The sequence below is a fragment of the Meles meles genome, chromosome 16 (genome assembly GCF_922984935.1).
Source record: "Meles meles chromosome 16, mMelMel3.1 paternal haplotype, whole genome shotgun sequence".
NCBI lineage: Eukaryota > Metazoa > Chordata > Mammalia > Carnivora > Mustelidae > Meles > Meles meles.
In genome coordinates this window covers 32,704,606-32,730,684 of record NC_060081.1, presented here as the reverse complement: position 1 = coordinate 32,730,684, position 26,079 = coordinate 32,704,606, and the positions used below count along the sequence as shown (strand labels likewise).

The 26,079-nt window shown below is 42.9% G+C and overlaps 1 protein-coding gene and 1 long non-coding RNA gene across 2 annotated transcripts in view; both read right to left on the bottom strand.

The window, feature by feature from the left end:
• Nucleotides 1-20,947, bottom strand: part of LOC123926584 — a 57,857-nt gene extending 36,910 nt beyond the window's left edge. Inside the window, exon 1 of the mRNA XM_045980539.1 lies at nt 20,909-20,947. Within this exon, the coding sequence (XP_045836495.1) occupies nt 20,909-20,947 (39 nt within the window). The remainder of the gene's footprint in view (nt 1-20,908) is intronic.
• A 2,363-nt stretch (nt 20,948-23,310) lies between these two features.
• Nucleotides 23,311-25,583, bottom strand: LOC123927196. The gene is made up of 3 exons (XR_006815384.1): nt 25,212-25,583; nt 24,154-24,314; nt 23,311-23,448 (listed from the first exon to the last, which is right to left on the bottom strand). It is a non-coding gene; the product is annotated as an uncharacterized LOC123927196 (long non-coding RNA).
• Nucleotides 25,584-26,079: the final 496 nt, after the last annotated feature.

Here is a 26,079-nt window from a genome sequence, read left to right as displayed (position 1 = left end):
TTGAGAAGTTCTTTATAAATCTTGGGTATCAGCCCTTTGTCTGTGGTGTCATTTGCAAGTATCTTCTCCAATTCTCTGTGTTGCCTCTTCATTTAGTTGACTGGTTCCTTTGCTGTGCAGAAGCTTTTGATCTTGACGAAGTCCCAAAAGTTCATTTTCACTTTTGTTTCCTTTGCTTTTACTCTATGGTCAAATAATCTTTGACAAAGCAGGAAAAAATAGCCAATGGAAAAAAAAAAAACAAAACTGTCTCTTCAATGAATGGTGCTGGGAGAATTGGACAGCTATATACAGAAGAATGAAACGCGACCATTCTCTTATAGCATACAAAAAGATAAACTCAAAATGGATGAAAGACCTCAATATGAGACAGGAACCCATCAAAATCCTAGAGGAGAACATAGGCAGTAATCTCTCCGACATTGGCAGAGCAACTTCTTTCAAGACATGTCTCCAAAGGCAAAAGAATTTTAGATCATAAGAGTTCTTTGTGGGAAGCCACGGTAAGGCTCGAGACGAGAACCAAACCGGGCTCTGACTTATGCCTCCTCCAATGTCTCACTGCCTGATTCAAGGCAGAGGATAATGGAGTTGAGTTGCATTTGAGAAAGAGCCTGTGCCATGCGCTGCTTGCTCGCCTACGTGACTTCTCACATGCCCTCTAGATATTTGACCTTCAAAACAACCCAGATGCACTCGTTAATCTTCTAATGGTTCTTGCTGTCCTGTTAGAAGCTATGAGATAATCTTTCAAGTGTGTTTCTAGTGGATGATGTTTACCATCCACCACCTGGCGCTGGTATGTCTGTAGTGAAAAATATTATGAAGCTGGTGTGTGAACCTTTAATCCTGCAGCAACACTTAGATAAGTCACCCTTTCACTGTAAGACTTCTATATACTCTCTTGTTTTTACTAATAAAGCGGAATTTGGTGGAAATCATCCCCTGTGCTCCTCCTGCCCCCATTTCTTTGTCTCTTTGATTTCTTTTCACCATCCTCTTACCCTCGTGTTTCCTGGTCGATTTGTCATGTGGGCCATGACAGTTCTTTTATTTTTTTTTTAAGATTTTGTTTACTTACTTGACAGAGAGAGGGAGAGCGATCACAAGTAGGCAGAGAGGCAGGCAGGGAGAGAGGGGGAAGCAGGGTCCCTGCTGAGCAGAGAGCCTGATGCGGGTCCAATCCCAAAACTCTGAGTTCATGACCAGAGCCGAAGGCAGAGGCTCAAGCCACTGAGCCACCCAGGTGCTCCTTAAGAGTTAGTTTAGATTCCACTATAATTCTGTCATGGCTAAGATGTGGACCCATCCCACCTCACCTGAGACTCTTGAGGGCTTGTGAGCACATGGCTTGACTTGGGAGGACACCTAGGGAAAGGAGAAGAGAGATGGCAGAGGACCACGAGACAGGAAAAAGAAGGAAATTCCACAGCAAGGGTCCATTCTCCAACTGGCCACCCCTGTGGGCCACTGGGGCCAGGGTCCCACCAAGACCTTCAGGTTTCTTTATGGGATGCACATTAGAGTTGCCGTCATAGAGGTGGAAAGGGGAACATTCATTCTCAAGGATTCAACCCCCACCTCTCAAACCACTGGTCATGAGTTGTGACTCTTGGCACTTCCAAGTCTCACAGGTGAGAGTACCAGGTGAGCTCCCAGAAGGACCCATACCTCAGTGTCTGAGAAGCCCAGATGGAAAGCAAGAGACTGAGACTCTCCATGCAGCAGCCAGACTTGCAAAGCCAGTTGATGCAGCCAGAGTAAGAAATGTTGAAGAAGATGTGATGTGTGTCTCAGGAGTATCTCAATCAGGAATTTCTTGAAGGACTCTTCATTGCATTACTTGGCAAAAGAAATGGATTTCTCTCCCCCACCCCCCCACACACGTGAAAACACACTTCCTTGCAATATTCATTTTTATGGAATTCCAGCCCCTTCACATGCTCTCTGCCCATGATATGTAAAGAGATCCCAGAATCTCCCCACCTCCCACACTCAGCTGCATCCCTAGTGCCTTTGCTCAGGATTTAGTGCAACTTTAGTCATTGCACAAAACTGACGTTGTGTTGAAGAGGGAATGAGAAAAGAGGTAATGCAGGCGGCCTTGGGTGGAAGGGAGTGAAAGAGGAAGTCTTAAAACGGTAAGTGAGGCTGAACCACAGGCCAGAAAAATGGCTAACAGGAAAATGATGTGAACAGAGATATTTCAAAGATCAGCAGTTAATGAGAAGACTGCCACAGCTGCTGATTTAGAGGGCAAGTTGGAAAAATGAAGGTAGAACAACAATAATTCCTTCACATAAAAATGTCCAAGCTGTGAATTTAGATGGATACTAAGCTAAAAACAAGGCATAAGCATATCAATGTAATTGCCAACAGGGGCACCAGTGTGCAAACTTCTGATGCTTATGTGTTGTTTACGCCTTTCTGTCTTTCTCTTTCTTTCTTTCTTTCTTTCTTTCTTTCTTTCTTTCTTTCTTTCTTTCTTCTTTTTCTTTCTTTCTTCTTTCACCTTTTATTGTATTATGTTAGCCATAAAACACATCATCAGTTTTTGATGCAGTGCTTCAAGATTCATTGTTGATGTACAACAACACCCTGTGCCCCATAAAATACATGAGATTCTCCACCCCCCATGGTTAAAGCTATGTTTTTTTAAAATTCCTTTTCAGCATAACAGAATTCGTTGTTTATGCACCACACCCAGTGCTCCATGCAATACATGTCCTCCATAATACCCACCACCTGGCTCCCCCAACCTCCCATCCCTCACCCCCAAAACACCCTCAGATTGTTTTTCAGAGCCCATAGTCTCTCATGGTTCATCTCCCCTTCCAATTTCCCTCAACTCCCTTCTCTTCTCCATCTCCCCATGTCCTCCATGTTATTTGTTATGCTCCACAAATAAGTGAAACCTTATGACACTTGACTCTCTCTGCTTGATTTATTTCACTCACCATAATCTCTTCCAGTCCCATCCACGTTGCTACAAAAGTTGGGTATTCATCCTTTCTGATGGAGGCATAATACTCCATAGTGTATATGGACCACATCTTCCTTACCCATTCATCCGTTGAAGGGCATCTTGGTTCTTTCCCCACAGTTTGGCGACTGTGGCCATTGCTACTATAAACATTGGGGGTACTGATGGCCCTTCTTTTCACTACATCTGTATCTTTGGGGTAAATTCCCAGCGGTGCAATTGCAGGGTCATAGGGAAGCTCTATGCTTAATTTCTTAGGGAATCTCCACAGTGTTCTCCAAAGTGGCTGTACCAACTTGCATTCCCACCAACAGTGTAAGAGAGTTCCCCTTCTCTCCAACCCACATTATTTCCTGTCTTGCTAATTTTGGCCATTCTAACTGGTGTAAGGTGGTATCTCTATGTGCTTTTAATTTGAATCTCCCTGATGGCTAGTGATGATGAACATGTTTTCATGTGTCTGATAGCCATTTGTATGTCTTCATTGGAGAATTGTCTGTTTATGTCTTCTGGCCATTTTTTGACATGATTATCTGTTTTGTGTGTGTTGAGTTTGAGAAGTTCTTTATAGATCCCGGATATCAGCCTTTTGTCTGTACTGTCATTTGCAAATATCTTCTCCCATTGTGTGGGTGGCCTCCTTGTTTTGTTGACTGTTTCCTTTGCTGTGCAGAAGCTTTTGATCTTGATGAAGTCCCAAAATTCATTTTCACTTTTGTTTCCTTTGCCTTTGGAGACATATCTTGAAAGAAGTTGCTGTGGCTGATATCGAAGAGGTTACTGCCTATGTTCTCCTCTAGGATTCTGATGGATTCCTGTCTCACGTTGAGGTCTTTTATGCATTTCAAGTTTATCTTTGTGTATGGTGTAAGAGATGGCCGAGTTTCATTCTTCTACATATAGCTGTCCAATTTTCCCAGCACCATTTATTGAAGAGACTGTCTTTTTCCCACTGCATATTTTTTCCTGCTTTGTCGAAGATTATTTGACCATAGAGTTGAGGGTCCATATCTTGGCTCTCTACTCTGTTCCACTGGCCTAAGTGTCTGTTTTTATGCCAGGACCATGCTGTCTTGGTGATCACAGCTTTGTCGTAAAGCTTGAAATCAGGTAACATGATGCCCCCAATTTTGTTTTTCTTTTAAAACAGTTCCTTAGCAATTTGGGGTCTCTTCTGATTCCATACAAATTTTAGGATTATTTGCTCCAGCTCTTTGAAAAATACCAGTGGAATTTTGATTGGAATGGCATTAAAAGTATAGATTGTTCTAGGCAGTATAGACATTTTTTTTTTAAAGATTTTATTTATTTATTTGACAGAGAGAGATCACAAGTAGACAGAGAGGCGGGCAGAGAGAGAGAGAGAGAGAGGGAAGCAGGCTCCCCGCCAAGTGGAGAGCCCGATGCGGGACTCGATCCCAGGACCCTGAGATCATGACCTGAGCCGAAGGCAGCGGCTTAACCCACTGAGCCACCCAGGCGCCCCCAGTATAGACATTTTAACAATGTTTATTCTTCCAATCCAAATCATGGAAAGGTCTTCCATCTTTTTGTGTCTTCTTTGATTTCTTTCATGAGTGTTCTGTAGGTCCTCGAGTACAGATCCTTTACCTCTTTGGTTAGGTTTATTCCCAGGTATCTCATGTTTCTTGGTGCTACAATAAATGGAATAGCTTCTCTAAATTCCCTTTCTTTATTTTCATTGTTTCATAGGTTTTGGACCGAAGTGTCTTCATTCTCATTGGTTACCATGAATTGTTTAAGTTCTTCTTTGATCTCCTGGTTTATCCAAGCATTCTTTTTTTTTTTTTTTTTAGATTTTTATTTATTTATTTGACAGAGAGAGATCACAAGTAGGCAGAAAGGCAGGCAGAGAGAGAGAAAGAGAGGAGAAAGCAGGCTCCCTGCCAAGCAGACACCCCGATGAGGGACTCGATCCCAGGACCCTGAGATCATGACCTGAGCCAAAGGCAGAGGCTTAACCCACTGAGCCACCCAGGTGCCCTGATCCAAGCATTCTTAAGCAAGGTGGTCTTTAGCTTCCAGGTGTTTGAGTTCCTTCCAAACTTTTCCTTGTGATTGAGCTCCAGTTTCAAAGCATTGTGATCTGAGAATAGGCAGAGAATAATCTCAGTCTTTTGGTATCAGTTGAGTCCTGATTTGTGACCCAGTACGTGGTCTATTCCATAAAAGGTTCCATGTACACTTGAGAAGAATGAGTATTCTGTTGTTTTAGGGTGGAATGTTCTGTATATGTCTATGAGATCCATCTGGTCCAATGTCTCATTCAATACTCTTTTTTCTTTATTGATTTTCTGCTTGGACGATCTGTCTATTACTGAGAGAGGCGTGTTAAGATCTCCTACTATTAATGTCTTCATATCAATATGACTCTTTATCTTTATTAATAGTTTTCTTATGTGATGGGCTGTTCCCATATTGGGGGCATAAATATTTACAATTGTTAGATCTTCTTGGTGGATAGTCCCTTTAAGAATTATGTCATGTCCTTCTTTATCTCTGACTACAGTTTTGGTTTAAAATCTAATTTATCTGATATGACAATTGCTACCACGGCCTTCTTTTGAGTCCCATTGGCATGAAAAATGCTTTTCCATCCCTTCACTTTCAGTCTGGGTGTATCCTTAGGTTCGAAGTATGTCTCTTATAGACAACATATGGATGGGTTCTGTTGTTTTATACAGTCTGCAACCCTGTGTCATTTTATGGGCGCCTCTAAGCCATTCACATTGAGAGTGATTATTGATAGATATGTTTTTATTGACATCATGTTACCTTTGAAGTCTTTCTTTCTGTATTGTCTCCATATATTTCTGTTCAATGCTATTTTTAGGATTTTCCTCTTTTATAGAACCCCCCCTTAATATTTCCTGCAGTGTCGGCTTGGTGGTCAAATACTCTTTTAAGCCTTGCCGGTCTTGGAAACTCTTTATCTCTCCATCCATTTTGAATGTCAGCCTTGCTAGATAAAGTATTCTTGGCTGCATGTTCTTCTCATTTAGTGTCCTTAATACGTTTTCCAGCCCTTTCTGGGTTGCCAGATTTCTGTGGTCAGCTCTGATGTTATTCTGATGGGCTTTCCTCTGTATGTAAGGAGCTTCTTTGTCCTAGCTTCTTTCAAAAGATCCTGTCTACAATTATGATTCCTCATTCTTACTATCAGGTGCCTTGAGGTCTTTCTACATTCTATAATCTTCGGGGTGACTGTTCTACCTCTAGTACATGAATGCTGTTTCTACTCGTGAGGTTGGGAAATTTTTCATGGAGACTATTTTCCACTGTATCTTCTAGTCTTCTTTCTTTCTCATCCCCCTCAGGGATTCCAATAATTCTGATGTTGGAACATTTCATGGCATCATGTATTTCTCTAATTCTGTTTTCGTGGCATCTAAGCTGTTCGTTCCAGGCTTCCTCCTGATCCTTTCTCTCTATCTGTTTGTCCTCTAGATCACTAATTCTATCTTCTGTCTCAGTTACCCTAGCTTTTACAGAATTTAGATTATATTGGAACTCATTGAGAACATTGTGAACATCATCCCTAGTGGCTTTCCATTCTGCCCTAATCAATTCCATTTTGTTGTCTATGGCTTTCTCCAACCTAGCTATTACCTGGATAATTGTTAGCCTGAATTCCTTTTCCGACATATTGTCTATGTCGATAGCCATTAGCTCTGTTGCAGAAGACCCAGCCTCTGAATTTTCTTCTGTTGGGCATTCCTCCTCCTAGTCATTTTGGTGAGAGATGGCTGAATGGCTACAGCTGGATGTATCCACCATGGTGCAGTCAAGGTGCACCCTGGAACACTTCTGAGCAATCAAGAGTCCCCACCCAAATGAAAGAAAGAAAGAGAGAAAAAAGAAAAAAAAGAGAGAGAGAGAGACAGGCAGGAAAGAAAAGAAAGATAAAATAAAAGAGAAGGCCCAGCCCAAAAGGGCCCAAGGTAAGAGTTATGAAGTATACAAACAAAAACAGACAAACAAAAAGACTGATAAAAGTACATGACAAGAGAATATACATGTAAAAGAAAAACAAAAATGAGCCTCGTCAAAAAGAACCCCAAGTATAAGATTTATACACTACCAGGACAAACACAAATACACAGAAACACTGGCAGAAAGAAAAGATGGGAGAGTGGTTATAAATTCTCAGTGTGGGCAAGGAAGGTTATTTTGATTCTTCCTGGGTGTATCTTGATATCTTTGTTAAAGGACTCAACTTTCCTAAGATAAAGGGGGATTAAAAAATGGTTTACCTATAGGGGTAGCATTGATTGGGGAAAAGGGATTACACTTCAGGATTACCCTGAAGCTTAACTCTATATGAATATTAAAAAATAAAAACAAAAAAAGAATAAACTAAAGTAAAATTTAAAAAAAATTTAAAAATAGAAAAGCAAAAAAAAAAAAACAACAACAAAAACACAGGTACATTTATCAAAAAGTTCAGGTTAAAAGGTTATGATGGAATTTGATGTATAAGACATCTTACTGTGATAGTAAATAGGTTAAAATATTATCTATAAAAAAAAAGAACCAGAATAAAAAAATTTAAAAATAGAAAAGCAAAAAAAAAAAAAAAAACAACAACAAAAATACAGGTACATTTATCAAAAAGTTCAGGTTAAAAGGTTATGATGGAATTTGATGTATAAGACATCTTACTGTGATAGTAAATAGGTTAAAATATTATCTATAAAAAAAGAACCAGAATAGTGAGAACGAATCAAAAATAAAAATTGTATCTACAAAGTACTGGTGGTTGTTCTCTTGTCTTTTTTTTTTTTTTTTTTTTTTTTTTTTTGGTTGGCTTTCTTGGGGAGGGGCCTGCCACGTGGGTTTTTTGGGCAGTGTTCCCTGAGTTAAGTCCTCCTGCCCCCATCCAGGGGGTGGGCTCTCAGGAAACCGGTTTTTCAGGCTTTTGTTCTCTGGAGGTTTGTTTGTTTGTTTGTTTTCTCTCGCCTTGACAGCTTTTGATGGTTTTGGGAGGTTTACAGGAAAGCAAACTGCACCCAGACCTCCATCTCAGAGAGAAGCCTCAGTCTGTTCCCCTCTGGGTACTCCAGAGCACATAAATTCCCCCTTGGCCACTGGCAGAGCATGTTCCGAGTTGCGGTCCCTAGGGAAACAGGAACTTCTTCTTGTACCCAACACCATGACAGAGGCGGCTGTCTGGGCAGCTCCAGACCACCAGAGAGGTCCCAAGCAGTGTTAGCACATTGAGATTTTCCTGCTGGCCCAGGCTGGGAGTGCTCAGACTTCCCGGGTCCAAGAGCGCCAGGCTGCTGCCTGTGCACACCTCTCTCCGGGGAGGGCGTGGGGTCACATGGCCTGTATGCATGGAGAGTGCAAAAGGCTGTGGTTCTGCCAGCTGGAGACTACAGGCACCTCTCTCAGGGGGAGGTGTGGGATGTGACTCAGACTCTGATAGCACAGTGCAGCTTGTGCCTGGAGAGTGCAAAAGGCTGTGGTTCTGCTGGCTGGCAAAGCTCCCAGCCCCTCAGGAGAGCTGCCACCCACGTGCTCTCTGGCATGCTCAGGGCTCAGGGACCAGTTCCCCTCTGTGTGGTCTCTCCATATGGCTAGATTAGGTATCTCTCAGGGGGACAGTCTCCAAATAGTCAAACTTCTTCCACAGTGACTGTCTTCTTCCAGTGTGCAAAAAAGAAAGCTGCCAGGCCCTTCTAAGGCTTAGCATGGAAACTGGTACCCTGTCACTTCCTCTATGGTTAATGGGTTAAAGAAGATCACAGAATCAGCTTAGATTCAAAAGGAAAGGAAAAATGCAAGGGTATATGAACACTGGGAGTATGGTTCATTGGGAACAACCATCATCAAAGATAATTCCAGGCTCCTTCAAGTTTTTACTAAAAGTTAAACTTCCACTGACCTTTCTAGCCAGCAAATAATGTGGTGAAGTTGAGCATTGGCCTAGGAGTCAAGACACTGGAACTTCTTACCTAGCTGGTCTATTCATTAACTTTAGAGATTTGGAGAAGTGACCAGATTCTAAAGTTTGTCTGGATGAACTTTCAAGTAGCCTCTGGTTTGAGTCTAAAGTCTTGGTAGGTTTCAGTTCCCAGGCAAGTCTTTACATTCTCCTTCTTGAGTCTATCCCACTTTTTTTGAGCTGGTCTATCTTGATCTCCAGCTGCCAAGAGGCCAACCAAGTTATTTATTTAATTCCTGAGCTCTGCTGATCTAAGTCCCTCTGATTTGTCCTTTTGACCTGCTTTTTGCGAGCTGGATAGCCTAGGGCAGCCACACAACTTCTCTTAGTCTAGGTGAAATGGGGATAAGAACCCCAGATTGATGGGCTGTGGTGAGGACTAAATGGAAGAAGATGCACAAAATTGCTTTGCAAAACGGTACTGGGATGAGATGGCATTGTCCAGTCACCCTAATGCCTCCAGCACTAGCATGTCAGATTCAGGTTGGTCTTTCCATCTCCAGTGCTGTTGACAACCACTTACTAACTGACGTTGATTCTTATTTTTCCATTTTATTCTGAGGGAATACATCTGTCAGTCCCATTTTACTCTCAAGACATTCTAAGACTCCAGAATTTCCTTGCTGGTAACCTTTGACAATCCAGTGGAATTATTTAGCCTGCACCTACAGTAGGCAATCTCACAACCAGGGCTGAGGTGGAGTGGGGCAGAATTATACAAACGCAAAGGAAAGGAGGGGCTTTTCTTAATGCTTTCTGAAAGTTAAAAATAAAAACAGCTTCAACATTATTTTGTAAGGTGTCATCTTCAGATAGTTTACCCAACCAGACAGCAAATCAGGAACAAGGATTTTGTCTTTTTTTTAAATTTCTACCTATTCAGTGACTAGAATAAGTGCCCAGCAAGAGAAACTCAGTTAATGCTTTTTGAATCAATGAATGAGTGAGAAGAACCTTGAATTGTGAAGAGGCTCAGTAAAAAGGCTTATTATTTGATTTAAAAATGAACATGTAAGTGCTGGAGAAAAACCTCAATTGGCATCTTTTGGATAGGTTATTTAAAGCAAACCTTTTACACTGTGGGGTGTTACTTTGTTGTTTTATGATTGTTATAGCAGAATTATTAATTTGATTTATTGTAACCTGATTTATAATAATCTGAATTGTGACTTTAACTTTTGAAAAGGACCCATAAACAACTCTTCATGGGTTTGGTCTCACAGAAATCAGAGGAAGCAAAATATGCCCAAAACAAACTGCTGAGTCACATGTTATGTCTTTTCCCTTAGCTAACATTCCTAATCCAGTATCACTGACAATTCAGAAAGGAGCAATATCTAACCTGGTGTGATGGCAGCATCCGTGAATATGCCCCCTGTTACTGAAGAGTACATGTCACCAATGTGTGAAATAAATGGTTCTTGGATATTGCTTTGACCTATTCTGATGGCGTTCAAATTCAATTAGGTAAAACCATGAGAAACTCAGCTGTGTCAATCCCTCCTAGGTGACACATGGAGAAATCAAGTGTGTACAATCTTAGCAAGAAGAAATTGCCATGTTTGTATTTTCTGGAAGTGGAGGAGTAGAGAAAAAGAAAATAGTAGTCAATGAACAACATTTTTGTACCAAGCATTGTGTTCAATCCTTTCTCTACTCATTTACTCCTTAGAATGAATAGCCTAATGTGAGTTTCTCTCCATTTGATAGATAAAGAAAACTGAGGCTTGGAGAATTGAGTCACCCACTTAAGATTACACAGCTAGTAAGGGGGAAGGACTGGGATTCAGACCCTCTGCTTTTGCCCTCATCCAGAGTCTCTTCCAGCTTTGGCATCATCACATTTTACTATCACTTGGCCCTCTGTTTGTATAAGGTTACAAGAACATACACATATTTCTGCAACCTCTACATTACACTAAGTACAACCACAACCACAAATCTGAGAGGAAACCACACAAAACCAGACTGCTTCTGGTGACTTTTACACAGTCCATTGCATTTTCTTCCTTGCCCTGCCTGTGGTGTGTTGAGATCTTTTCCCCAGTTCAGATGCCACCTCCTCCAGTGAGCCTTCTCTGATCCTCCCCTCATCTATACTGCCCAGTCCTTCCTGGTATCTCCCATAATGTCCTGCCTGTATCACTATTGTTAATTATTATTATCTACTTAGGTATCCATCCCCTGCATTAGACTGTGAGCTCTCTGAGCTCAGGCCTATGTCTGACTTCTCAGCTAGACGGTGACTTTTCTGAGGATCAAGACTGTGTCCTCATTCTATTTGTAACTTCAGTTCTGGGCGTAAACTAGCACAGAGTAGGGACTCAGTGAAGTCTACTGATTGGATCAAAACCATTACTCAGAAGAACTTTGAGACGTGATGAAAGTGTGTCTCATGGAGGGGACATCAATTTAGAGAAAAGAAGGAACATGAAGACATAGAAAGAAGGATAATATAAAGGGAAGTACCTAGTAATGTTCTCTGTGGTATTTGAATTATTCAATTTTGGTTAAACAGAAAAAATAGGATTCAATTCTTTCCAGTTATTCACTAAGATGATTTTAATAATTGCCTAATTGATACATATCCTATGTTTAAGTAATATCAGGAGTTTCCCAGTTAACATCTGGAAAAAAAATCTATCAGCTCTAAGTCTTCCTTAAAGATTAACTGAAAGCAGTAAATGATGTCTTCAAATCATCTTAATAAAATGCAAGATCTTAATTACAGATCAACCCAATGGGTGGTTCATTTTCATATTCAGGGCATATGTTAATTTATGTCAAGTGATTCCTAAATGATGATTCACCTTGTTATTTTCTTTGTTATTGTTTACTCCTTATTGTTATTTTAGCTACTCAGCATTCAACTTCCCTTCCTCCAATAATACACTCCATTTTTTTAGGGGTGGGGTATTTCTTATCCTGTATAGGTGTCTTGGTGGAGGAGGTCCTATGTACAAAGAGAACACCTCAGATTTTCTGACCCAGAGCAGACATGTAGGTGGACACATGAGCTAGGCAGCCATCTAAGACTTAGCCAACTGGATATTCTTGAGACTTTGAACTTGATGTGTAGGACGGTGTAAGTTCTTTCATTGTCATGGAAGTCTTGGTATGCTGACCCATGTGTTCTGCTCTATGAATTTTCTAGGCCTCCCAGTGATGCCTTAGATCTAATTTTCTCATTGTTTTCCAGGACTGCATCTCCAACCTTCCATTGATTTTGGGAACCTGGCATTCTCTGGATGAGTCATCTTTACCTAAATAGCCAGTCAATTTCTTTTGCTTAAAACTGAGAATTTTGTCTGAAATACCAGGTAAAATCAGTCTCCATTTAGGACATCCATTTACATGTAGATTAGTAAAAGAATTTGCATTCTCATGTCATGATTAGTAAGAATTAGTGCTCACTAAGAATTATTTTGAGATTCATTTTTCTAGAAAATTACAAGATATAGAAGTAAAACTGTGTGATGGACTTCTCCGTTTAAATGAATAGCTTATGTGGACATCATATAATCTACATTTTTTATAATTTTAATTTTTTAATTAATGTATAATGTATTTTTAGCCGCAGGGGTACAGGTCTGTGAATCGCCAGGTGTACACACTTCACAGCACTCACCATATCACATACCTTCGCCAATGTCCATAACCCAACGACCTTCTCTCCAACCCCCCACCCCTGAGCAACGCTCAGTTTGTTTTGTGATATTAAGAGTCTCTTGGGGCACCTGGGTGACTCAGTCATAGATTAAGGGTCTCTTATGATTTGTCTCCCTCCTGATCCCATCTTCTTTCATTTATTCTTTTCCTGCCCCCCAAACTTCCTCATATCGGGGGATCATATCATAATTGTCTTTCTCTGATTGACTTATTTCACTAAGCATAATACTCTCTAGTTCCATCCATGTAGTCACAAAAGGCAAGATTGCATTTTTGATGGCTGCATAGTATTCCATTGTATATACGTGTGTGTGTGTGTGTGTGTGTGTGTGTATACACCACATCTTCTTTATCCATTCATCTGTTGATGGACGTCTAGGTTCTTTCCATAGTTTGGCTACTGTGGACATTGCTGCTATAAACTTTTGGGTGCACGTGCCCCTTTGGATCACTACATTCGTATATTTAGGATAAATACCCAATAGTGCCATTGCTGGGGCACAGAGTAGCTCTATTTTCAACTTTTTGCGCAAACTCCATGATGTTTTCCAGAGTGGTTGCACCAGTTTGCATTACCACCAACAGTGTAGGAGGGTTTCCCTTTCTCCGCATCCTCACCAGCGTCTGTCATTTCCTGACTTGTTAATTTTAGCCATTCTGAATGGTCTGAGGATGTATCTCATGATGCCGTGTGATGTGGAGCACTTTTTCATTTGTTTGTTACCCATCTGGATGTCTTCTTTGCAGAAATGTCTATTCATGTCCTCTGCCCATTTCTTGATTTGATTATTTGTTCTTCAGGTGTTGAGTTTGCGTTGCCCTTTATAGATTTTGGATACTAGCCCTTCGTCTGATATGTCGTTCGCAAATATTTTCTCCCATTCTGTCAGTTGTCTTTTGGTTTTGTCAACTGTTTCCTTTGCTGTGCAAAAGCTTTTGATCTTGATGAAGTCGTAATAGTTCCTTTTTGTCCTTGCTTCCCTTGCCTTTGGCAATGTTCCTAGGAAGACGTTGCTGTGCCTGAGGTTGAAGAGGTTGCTGCCTGTATTCTCCTCAAAGAATTTGATGGATTCCTTTCTCACATTGAGGTCCTTCATCCATTTTGAGTCTATTTTCGTGTGTGGTGTAAGGAAATGGTCCAATTTCATTTTTCTGCATGGGGCTGTCCAATTTTCCCAACAGCAGCTGTTAAAGAGGCTGTCTTTTATCCATTGGATGTTCTTTCCTGCTTTGTTGAAGATTAGTTGACCATAGAGTTGAGGGTCTATTTCTGGGCTCTCTATACTGTTCCACTGATCTATGTGTCTGTTTTTGTGCCAGTACCTTACTGTCTTGGTGATGACAGCTTCATAATAGAGCTTGAAGTCTGGAATTGTGATGCCACCAAATTTGCCTTTTTTCCCCCATATTCCTCGGGCTATTCGAGGTCTTTTCTGGTTCCATATAAATTTTAGGATTATTTGTTCCATTTCTTTGAACAAAATGATTGGGATTTTGATAGGGGTTGCATTAAATGTGTAGATTGCTTTACGTAACATAGACATTTTCACAATATTTGTTTTTCCAATCCATGAGCATGGGACCTTTTTCCATTTCTTTGTCTCAGTTTCTTTCATGAGTACTTTATAGTTTTCTGAGTATAGATTCTTTGCCTCTTTTGTTAGGTTTATTCCTAGGTATCTTATGGTTTTGGGTGCAACTGTAAACATGATTGACTCCTAAATTTCACTTTCTACTGCCCTGTTGTTGGTGTAAAGGCATGCAACTGATTTCTGCGCATTGATTTTATATCCTGACACGTAACTGAATTCTTGCACAAGGTCTAGCAGATTTGGAGTGGAGCCTTTTGGGTTTTCCACATATAGTATCATATCATCTGTGAAGAGTGATAGTCCACTGCTTCTTTGCAATTTGGATGCCTTCAATTTCTTTTTATTGCCTGATTGCTAAGGCTAGGACTTCTAGTACTATGTTGAATAGCAGTGGTGATAATGGACATCCCTGAAATGTTCCTGACCTTAGCAGAAAAGCTCTCAGGTTTTCTCCATTGAGAATGATATTCACGGTATATTTTTCATAGATGGCTTTGATGATATTGAAGTACGTGCCCTCTATCCCTACACTCTGAAGAATTTTGATCAGTAAATGATGCTGTACTTTGTCAAATGTTTTTTTCAGCATCTACTGAGAGTAACATATGGTTCTTGTTCTTTCTTTTAGTAATGTACTGTATCACATTTATTGATTTGCAGATGTCAAACCAACCTTGCAGCCCAGGAATAAATCCCACTAGGTCATGGTGAATAATCCTTTTAATATACTGTTGGATCCCATTGGCTAGTATTTTGGTGAGAATTTTTGCATCTGTGTTCATCAAGGATATTGGTTTGTAATTCTCTTTTTTAAAATATTTTATTTGTTTATTTGACAAAGATCACAAGTAGGCAGAGAGGCAGGCAGAGAGAGAGGGGGAAACAGGCTCCCTGCTGAGCAGAGAGCCTGATGTGGGGCTCGATCCCAGGACCCCGAGATCATGATCTGAGCCGAAGGCAGAGGCTTTAACCCACTGAGCCACCCAGGTGTCCCTGTAATTCTCTTTTTTGATGGGATCTTTGTCTGGTTTGGGGATCAAGGTAATGCTGGCCTCATAAAATGAGTTTGGAAGTTTTCATTCCATTTCTATTTTTTGGAACAGTTTTAGGAGAATAGGAATTAATTCTTCTTTAAATGTTTGGTAGAATTACGCTGGGAAGCCGTCTAGCCTTGGGCTCTTGTTTGTTGGGAGATTTTTGATGACTGCTTCAATCTCCTTACTGGTTATGGGTCAATTCAGGTTTTCTATTTCTTCCTGGTTCAGTTGTGGTAGTTGATATGTCTCTAGGAATGCATCGATTTCTTCCAGATTATCAAATTTGCTGGCGTATATTTGCTCATAATATATTCTTATAATTGTTTGTATTTCTTTGGTGTTGGTTGTGATCTCTCCTCTTTCATTCATGATTTAATTTATTTGGGTTCTTTCTCTTTTGTTTCTGATAAGTCTGGCCAGAGGTTTATCAATCTTATTAATTCTTTTTTAAAAGCTTTTATTTATTTACTTGACAGACAGAGATCACAAATAGCCAGAGAGGCAGGCAGAGAGAGAGGAAGGGAAGCAGGCTCCCTGCTGAGCAGAAAGCCTGGTGTGGGTCTCGATCCCAGGACCCTGGGATCATGACCTGAAGTGAAGGCAGAGGCTTTAACCCACTGAGCCACCCAGGTGTCCCAACTTTATTAATTCTTTCAAGGAACCAACTCCTAGTTTCATTGTTTTATTCTATTGTTTTGTTGTTTGTTTGTTTCTATTTCATTGACTTATGCTCTGATATTTATTATTTCTCTTCTTCTGTTGGGGTTAGGCTTTCTTTGTTGTTCTTTCTCCATCTTCTTTAGATGTAGGGTTAGGTTGTGTATTTGAGACCTTTCTTGTTTCTTGAAAAAGGCTTGTATTGCTATATATTTTCCTCTCAGGACTGCCTTTGCTGAGTCCCACAGATTTTGAAGTGTTGTGTTTTCATTATCATTTGTTTCCATGGATCTTTTCAATTCTTTAATTTTATGGTTGACCCATTCATTCTTTAGAAGGATGCTCTTTTGCCTCCATGCATTTGGGTTCTTTCCAAATTTCCTCTTGTGATTGAGTTCTAGCTTCAGAGCATTGTGTTCTGAAAATATGCAGGGAATGATTCCAATCTTTTGATACAGGTTGAGACCTGATTTAGGACCCAGGATGTGATCTATTCTGGAGAAGGTTCCATGTGCACTAGAGAAGAATGTGTATTCTGTTGCTTTGGGATGGAATGTTCTGAACATATATGTGATGTCCATCTGTTCCAGTTTGTCATTTAAGGCCTTTATTTCCTTGTTGATCTTTTGCTTGGATGATTTATCCATTTCAGTGAGGGGAGTGTTAAAATCCCCTACTATTATTATATTATTGTGGATGTGTTTCTTTGATTTCATTATTAATTGGTTTACATAGTTGGCTGCTCCCATGTTAGGGGCATAGATTTTTAAAATTGTTAGATATTCAGGGTGCCTGGGTGACTCAGTGGGCTAAGCCTCTGCTTTCGGCTCAGGTCATAGCCTCACAGCCCTGGGATCTAGCCCCACACCAGGTTCTCTCCTCAGCAGTGAGCCTGCTTTCCCCTCTCTCTCTGTCTGCCTCTCTGCCTACTTGTGATTTCTCTGTCAAGTAAATAAAAAAAAAAAATTCTAAAATTGTTAGCTCTTCCTGTTGGACAGACCCTTTGAGTATGATATAGTGTCCTTCCTCATCTCTTATTATACTCTTTGGCTTAAAATCTAATGGATCTGATATAAGGATTGCCACCCCAGCTTTCCTCGATGTCCATTAGCATGGTAAATTGTTTTCAACCCCCTCACTTTAAATCTGGAGGAGACTTTGGTTCTAAAATGACTTTCTTGTACACAGCATATTGATGGGTTTTATTTTTTTATCCATTCTGATGCCCTGTGTCTTTTGATTGGGGGCATTTAGCACATTTACATTCAGGGTAACTATTGAGAGATATGAATTTAGTGCCATTGTATTGCCTGTAAGGTGACTATTACTGTATATTGTCTCTGTTCCTTTCTGATCTACTAATTTTAGGGTCTCTCTTTGCTTAGAGGACCCCTTTCAATATTTCAAATTTGCTGGCATATATTTGCTCATAATATACTTTTATAATTGTTTGTATTTCTTTGGTGTTGGTTGTGATCTCTCCTCTTTCATTCATGATTTAATTTATTTGGGTTCTTTCTCTTTTGTTTCTGATAAGTAGAACTGGTTTGGTGTTTACAAATTCTTTGTTTTTGTTTGTCCTGGAAGGTTTTTTTCTCTCCTCCTATTTTCAATGATAGCCTAGCTGGATGTAGTATTCTTGGCTGCATATTTTTCTCATTTAGTGCTCTGAATATATCATGCCAGTTCTTTCTGGCCTTCCAGGTCTCTGTGGATAAGTCCACTGCCTATCTAATATTTTTATCATTGTAAGTTTCAGACTTCTTGTCCCGGGCCTTCAGGATTTTCTCTTTGTCACTAAGACTTGTAAATTTTACTATCAGATGACGGGGTGTTATTTTTTTTTTGAGAGGGGTTCTCTGTGCCTCTTAGATTTTGATTTTGATGCTTGTTCCCTTTGCCATATTCGGGAAATTCTCTACAATAATTCTCTCCCATATACCTTCTGCTCCTCTCTCTCTTTCTTCTTCTTCTGGAATCCCAATTATTCTAATATTGTTTCATTTATGGTATCACTTATCTCTCAAATTCTCCCCTTGTGGTCCAGTAGTTATTTCTCTCTCTTTTGCTCAGCTTGTTTATTCTCAGTCATTTGGTTTTTTATATCACTAATTCTCTCTTCTGCATCATTTATCCTGGCAGTAAGAGCCTCCATTTTTTATTGCACCTCATTAATAGCTTTCTCAGTTTCAGCTTGGTTAGATTTTATTTCTTTTATCTCTCCAGAAAAGGCTTTGATTTCTCCAGACAGGATTTCTCTATTATCTACAACCTTGAGAATCATCATTCTGAACTCTAGATCTGACATATTGCCAATGTCTGTATTGATTAGGTCCCGAGTTAAGAGCTCATTCCTCTGCTCTGTCTCTGTAACTGGCTTCACCGCTCTAACACCTGTAAGCTCTGTGACACTCAGACACCCCCAATCCTTCTGTGATCCCGCAGGACCTGAGGACATACTGTCCCAGTGTGTGCTTCACCCCGACTTAGCCTCTGGAGTGATGTCCCTCAGTGGAGCAGACGTTAAAAAGTTCTGATTTTGTGTTCCATTGCTCAGCTTCTTGCTGGGAGCTGGTCCCTCCTCCCACAGTCTATCTTCCCGTGGCTTTGGGTTCACTTCTCCACAGGTCCTGTCTTTCAGAAAGTGGTTGATTTTCTGCTTCTAGAGTTGCTGCTCTTCTTCTCTTTGATCTCCTGTTGGATTTGTAGGTGTTTGGAATGGTTTGATAAACTAGCTCATCTCCTGCTACCTAATGTCATCTCAGCCTGCTATTCCTCCGCCATCTTGACTCCTCCTCCTACATTCATTTTCAGAAAATCTCGCACTTGGTTCTAAGTTAAGGAGTACCTCTTACCTAATATTAAACCTAATAGTGGCATTTTGTGTAATGGGAGAAGAGGTGAGGTCATGGGCACATTTTCACAGGCTTCTCACCTATGAAACTTCTTCTCTCTCCAGCCTTTGTACACCGTCCTTCTATGCAAGTTGTATTTACTATCTAGAGAGTTTCCATGATTCTTGATTTCTCCAATGTTATCATTCAAAGATTTTTTGGGAATTTATAAAAAGACCTATGATACTTACTTATGGCCTTACATTTTTCTAATGTTGATGGATTACCAGAATTCACCACTGAAATGTTAATACTGTTCTGATGGAAAAAAAAAAAGAGAGAGAGAGAGAGAGAGAGAAAATATATTCAAAGCAGATGGCATTGTGATTGAAATGCACAGCTGCAAAGATATCTGCTTGAGTAAATTAGAAAAATGATTAGGTTTTTTCCCCTTAAAGCATTTTTTTTTGTTATCAAGAGTCCATCAGACATATCAAAATGGCTAGTATATTTTTGAAAACTTTTTCAAGTCTGTCCTCAAGTGAAATTCTCATATAAAATAATTTATAATCAAGTTTAAAGTATTAAATCTCCTCATTTAACAGATATTTGGAAAGAAAAGATTATTAGGAAATCTTTCTGGAGGAGAAAAATATGTTTTTGGTGTCTACAGTAATATAGCATTTGGAAAATGAGGACATTGGGTTTCTTGTTTCTTAGGTGTTGAGTTTGGCATTTCATTCTTAGGGAGGGGCATCCTTTTTTTCTTAGGAATTTTAGATAGATGCAGATTCTCAGGGGCACAGCATACACTTTGAATGAATTCAAAATTTTAGGGTAAGAGTTGATATAAAACTTTATTAGATCATAGCTTTCTTTTTCAAGAAAATAAGAATGCAAAGATCAATAAAAATAGACTATATCACAGAAGTTCACTGGGGCTGGCTCTCTTTGGCAATATCCAAATGAAGATCCACAGTGTGTCTAGCATACAAAAAGATCTTAATTCTGAGGACAGGCACAATGAGCTTATCTGATAGGAAAATTTGCATCAAAAAGTTGAATTTTTGCACATATTAAAATTAATAGAATAATCAGGACAACTAGGACTGATGTGCAGGCACAAGATAATTTAGTCGACCTGAAGAAACCCCAAACCCTTCCAAACTGAAAAACTCCGATGTGTGACAATTAGAAAGTAAAATACCTTAACCTTTAGATTATCTGAAAACTAAGAACTGGCAGTTCTAAACATATAGAAACATTCCAATACGGATGTTAAAAAGGTAAACAAATGATCTCTGATAGCAGAGACTGAATTTGAGGCAAGAAATGGTTAAAATTAGATGGGGAAGATCTATCAGGCATTTCTCCTTTGTGTCTGGTAGCAACACCCATGTAAGAGGAGTTGAAGGGAATCACAGTGGATGGGCAAGACATATTATGGTTTCATAAACAGTGAATAAGCTCTGTAAGAAGACAGGGAGGTCACTTTTTATTTTAGAAAGATTTCTGAGGGAAGAAGTGTAGAATTTTAACATTTGGATTCATAACACATTAGTTAAATTGAAAACGTTGTACTAAACAACATTCCTTAATAATGCTCATGGACATATTAATGAACAAATGAATGATTTTGTTTATTCCACAAATAGTGATTGACTGCTGACCCTGACCCTGTGCTGGGAATAAGCCCAACAATGAAGAATGGTAGAATCGTTTGATTAGTATTTAACATCAATAACAGCAGGAGTTGCAGTTTTCACATGGCCCTTGAAACAACAATTTTCTGCAAAATAGAAAAGAATGGGCAGTAGAAAACTATTGTAGGGGCCTGGTTAGCAAAAAGAAGTCACTTGAAAACCCCGGATATAGGGGCGGGCCAGGCCAGATAGCCCTATTCAGTCAGAGGGGTGTGCATATATTAACTGTGGTAGGTTAAAATCCGATTGGCCACCTGTGTGTGGGCCGGGCTCCACCACCACTATAAAAGATGGTCTGTGAGGCTGGAGTGGGGAGTTGTTTTTTTTTTTAGCAAGAGCCATGCACCACCCAGAGCAGCAGCGGCAGCCGCGCCACAGCGAGCGGCACAGCCTCGTGCACCAGAGCAGCAGCGGCAGCGGCACCGCCTTGAGCTGTAACATGAGTGGCGCCACCCCATGCATCACCGCGAGCAGCAGCGGCAGCGGCGCCACCGTGAGCGGCATCACCCGGTGCACAGCCCAGAGCAGCAGAGGCAGCGGCGCCACAGGGAGCGGCACCGCCCCGGGCAGCAGAGCAGCAGCGGCGCCGCCTTGAGCTGTAACACGAGCGGCGCCGCCCCGTGCACTGCCCAGAGCACCAGCGGCAGCGGCGCCAACTCAAGCGGCATCGCCCTTTGCACCGCCCAGAGCAGCAGCAGCAGCGGCACCACCTCCAGTGGCATCGCCCCGCGCACCGCCCAGAGCAGCAGCGGCAATGGCGCCACAGCGAGCGGCACCACCTCGTGCACCAGAGCAGCAGCGGCAGTGGCGCCACAGCGAGCGGCACCACCTCGTGCACCAGAGCAGCAGCGGCAGCGGCGCCACCTTGAGCTGTAACACGAGCGGCGCCGCCGGGTGCACCGCCCAGAGCAGCAGCGGCACTGGCGCCACCTCAAGCGGCATCGCCCCCGTGCACCACCCAGAGCAGCAGCGGCAGTGGCACCACCGCAAGCAGCACTGCCCAGAGCAGCAGCGGCAGCGGCGCCGCCTTGAGCTGTAACACGAGCAGCACTGCCCTGTGCACCACCACGAGCAGCAGCAGCAGCAGCGACGCCACAGCGAGCGGCATCGCCCCGTGCACCACCGCGAGCAGCACCGTCCAGAGCAGCAGCAGCGGCACCACTGCGAACGGCATCGCCCTGTGCACCACCCAGAGCAGCAGCGGCAGTGGCGCCACCGGGAGCGGCACCACCTGGTGCACCAGAGCAGCCGCGGCAGCAGCGCCGCCTTGAGCTGTAACACGAGCGACGCCACCTCGTGCACTGCCCAGAGCAGCCGTGGCAGCGGGGCCACCTCAAGCGGCATCGCCCCGTGCACCGCACCACCCAGAGCAGCCCCGGCAGCGGCGCCAACTCAAGCGGCATCGCCCCGTGCACCGCCCAGAGCAGCAGCGGCGGCGGCGCCACCGCGAGCAGCAGTGGCAGCAGCGATGCCGCAAGCGACGCCACCCTGAGCCAGAGTATCAGCAGCAGCAACAGCAGCAGTGCCGCTGCAAGCAGCCACGCCGCCCCTCGGGCAGCGCCGCCATCAGGAGCAGCCTCTCAGGAGCCAACGGTGCAGCCACGCCGGGAGTGGGTCTGTGGTACAGTGAGGGTGAGGCAGGGAGCCTCCAGGGGGGACCCCAGTGACTGGGAGGCGGTGGTCCCCAGCAAGACTCGGGCACCTATCGGTCAGTTTGGTTTCTAATGCAGTTTGGTTTCTAATGCAGGTTGGTTTCTAATGCAGTTTGGTTTCTGATGCAGTTTGGTTTCTGATGCAGTTTGGTTTCTGAGGCATGGCGCGAAATAAAACTTTGCTTGATTTTCGCTTTGTGTCAGTCTCGTTCCTTTGATCACGGACCCTAACACTATGGTCATCACAGTTTAATGGTATGACTTGTTCAGTAAATGTGTGTTGGTTTGAATTTGTGTAAATTGGATACAAAAACAAAACAAAACAAAAATCTGAAATTCTCCTGCAGACAACATCAAGAATTGATAAGTGTTTCTCTCATTCTTTGGGACATTTCGTCTCTCAGTTCCCTCACTTAGTCCTGATTTCTTGGGCTCTGTCTTCCTGAACACGTGAATTCAATTTTCTGTCATCAGGAAAACCTGATCCTTTCTGGTATGTGACCTATGGAGGGAATTATAAACCTCTAAAGCCCTGCACTCTTCCCTGGTTAGAATTTTGAAACACATACCCAGTTCAGATCAGGTTCCCCATTTGTTACTGAGAAGGGGTCTTAGCCACCTGGGGCTCTCACATTCTCTTCTTTTGAAAAAAAAAAATGCCCACCCAGGGGTCCCTGGGTGACTCAGTCTGTTATGAACATGCCTTCAGCTCAAGGCCTGATCTCAGGGTCCTTGGATGATAATCGGTCTAGAGACAAGATGGGGCTCCCTGCTCATGAGGGAGACTGCTTCTCCTTCTTCTGCCCCTACCCCTCTTCCTCTACCCATCCCCTCCTGCTGCTCTCACTCTCTCTTTCAAATAAATAAGCTAAAAACAAAAACAAAAGCAAACAAACAAAAACCCACTCTGCCCCAAATCATCAAAGGTACATGCTATGTTTTCTACTGGAAACACCCACCTAGGACATCACAAAGCATTCTTTTGACTATCATTATGGATTCCTGAATGTTTATTTATTCAAAGTCTTATAATCAATATCAGTCATTCTAATCTTGCTGGACAGTCACACTGGTTTGTCTCTAGCATCTGGTGGTATTCATTTTCCAGGGCTGCTACAAAAAGTACCACAAATGAGGGGGCTTAAAATAATAGACATTTATTTTCTGATTTCTTAAGTTCAGAAGTCTAAAATCAAGGTGTTGATGCTCCCTCTGGACAACCACCTGACAGAATCCTTCCTTGTTTCTTCTAGCTTCTGGTGGCTCCAGGGATCACTTGGCTTATGGCTACATGACTCCAATCTCTGCCTCTATTTTTACATGGCCTTCTCTGTGTGTTCTCCTCTTCTGTCTCTTATAAATAGAAGACAGTCATTAGATTTAGGGACCACCTAAATCATCAAAGATGATTTAACCTTGAGATCCTTAATTACATCTATAAATATCCTTTTTCTAAGGAATGGTCACAATCCCATGTTCCTTGGATTCGGATATGGACATTTCTATCATCCAGGCGTGCAAACACATTTATTCTAGTTGTTAGTGCCTTTCTATTTTTTGAGTTGTCAAAGTAGAACTAGCTCTTCTTCCATTTTCTGCAATAAACTTTTAGCGAGTTCTTCTGGAGGTCAAATATTATGCTAATTTTGAGAATACAAAGCCATGTCACATCTCTTGGGTTTCTCCCCAAGTTACATGTTCTCTTGAATGAGAAAAATGGTGCTCCAAGTGGATGGAAAGCCCATGATTTTAAAGAGCCAGCTTAAGTACTCGCTCAAATGTCCACATTTGGAGCATCAGAGGATTGAGAGGCCAGTAAATAATCCTACAGATCTCTTGTAAGAAATCTCCAGGCCATTTTCCATTTCAAAGTTTTGCTCCAGGTCTCAGGCACCTAATCTGAAAAAGCATACCAGCCTGAGAGGTCCCTCAGGTTCTATTTTTGGTTCTGCTACTGGATTGCTGTGGGACCTTGCACAACAAAGCGAAGGTGGGTGCACTACCTACAAAGCAAGAGACAAGAGCCTGAGGAGCTCTCTGAGCAAGGCTACCTCATACCCCAGTGAAGCTGGATCCCAGGAACCAAGTGTACCCGCTGGACTCCTCACGCAGAGTCTAGGGATGCTCTTCCTGCTGCCAAAGCCATTGATGTTCATGTGAAGCTGGAGCTCTGATTTTAGTTTGGTCAAAGGGATTCGGACTCCCTCCTTTGTGTGAATCTAGAAGTCAAAAGGAAAAATAGTTTGCATTTTAAAGCCTTGACTTTTTCTTACTGAGATGTTCTTGTGGTTGACGTTGCACCAGAGGAAAATGGGCTGGTGGCCCAGAGCAAGGAGTGAAGCGTTGGGAGCTCTGGGCCTCTTCCTGGAGGGGGCAGGCCTTTGCTGTCCAGCAGCTTGGGGACTCTGGAAAGGTAAGTCCCCGCACCTCGCCCCTGAAGAACTGCATTTCCCGAGAGGCCTTGCCGCCAACAGCCCAGGGGAGGAGCAAGAAGGAGCTCAGAGCCAGCCCGCGAACTAGCGCCCTCCGTTGGCAGGTCCAAGTGGACTGCGCTCGCTTGGTGTTGGAAGGACTGACTCGCATCTTCCGCAGTGCGGGGGCGATTCCGCGTGGACACCGCCTTTTTGCGCCAGCTTTCGTAGTACCCGCCCGGCCACTCCTCCCTAAAGCTGCAGCGGCGCGGTGGCCGTGGCCGCTGCTGGCGGTTGGCGGGGGGTCCGGGTGACAGGGAACCCGGATACTATGCGGTTATTCTCAGGGCGCAGGCGCCCCTGCCCCGCCAGTGGGCGGTTTCGCGCGGCGGCGGGATGTTCTCTGGAAGGAGCAACGGGGTTTGGAAGAAGTCCACACAGAAGGTGGTGGACCCCGAGAAGGACGGGCTGACGCGCCTGAAGTACCTGTGGGCGCTGCTGGGTGAGGCCCGCCCTGGGACCCCGGGTTTGAGGGTTCCTGCCCTGACTTGGGCCGGGGGAGAGTAGGGGCTGGGTTGCCCATGGCATTGGGGCGGGGGGGGGGGGGGGGGCTGTGAGACCTTCATTTCCCGGGCCCAGCATAGTTCCCGACAGCGGGCAGTCTGGACCTCAGACTCTGCCCTTTTGCCCAGAGCTTAACCTCACCCCGGATTTGAGCCCGGTCACCTCAAGGCTGGCGGAGCCGCCACTTTCCCCTCCCTGGCAAATCCTGCACTGCAGGTGCTGCACAGACACACGCGCGCGCACATGCGCAGACACACGCGCACGCACACAATATAAACTGACACTTCCCTCTCTCGTTTTTTAAATTTTATTTCTGATTCTGACATCCGAAGTAGACTGAGTCTCCAAGTGTTCCCAGCCCAGACTTAACTGAACTGTCCTCTCTCCTGTGGGCTCCCTCCCCTTGAATTTTATTTTTACTTTTGAGTGAGAGTCTTCAGAGAGATGGAGCCTCCCACCGCTCCCAGCGTAAATTTAATTGAGCTGTCATGTATCTTCCCGCGCTCCTCTTACTTTTATTTTTATTTTGGGTCTGGCCGCTTGGGCTTCCTTGTGTGGTTGGTGTGAAGGGGGCTCCTCCTGTTTGTGGAGGGAGGGGTGGCTTTCCTGGGTTCAAGGAGGCTGCTGCTGCTTTCTTGCCAGGATGACAGTGAGAGTTCTTTGCTGCCTTTCGTTTTTATGGGCTGCTGGGTGGCGGTTCTGTGGAGCCCAGCGGGCCTGCAGGGACCTGGGATGAAGCTTATCCTAGTGGCTGTGAAGTGTCCCCAAGACTTGCTGTCCCCTGCTGCATGTGAACTCTAGCTGCTTTGCTAGGCTGTGTTCTGTTTTCCATTTTCTTCCCTACTTAGTCTTAACTTTTGTTTAGGACCAAACGCTTGTGCTACCTGTGCTGTCCCTAGTGTTTCTGGAGGCTGAGAAAAGGACACCTTGTTTCCTCTGGATGCCTTTTTTATTCATAAAATGAGGTAAAAAACACACTTGAGGAAATACGACATAAAAGAATTCATTT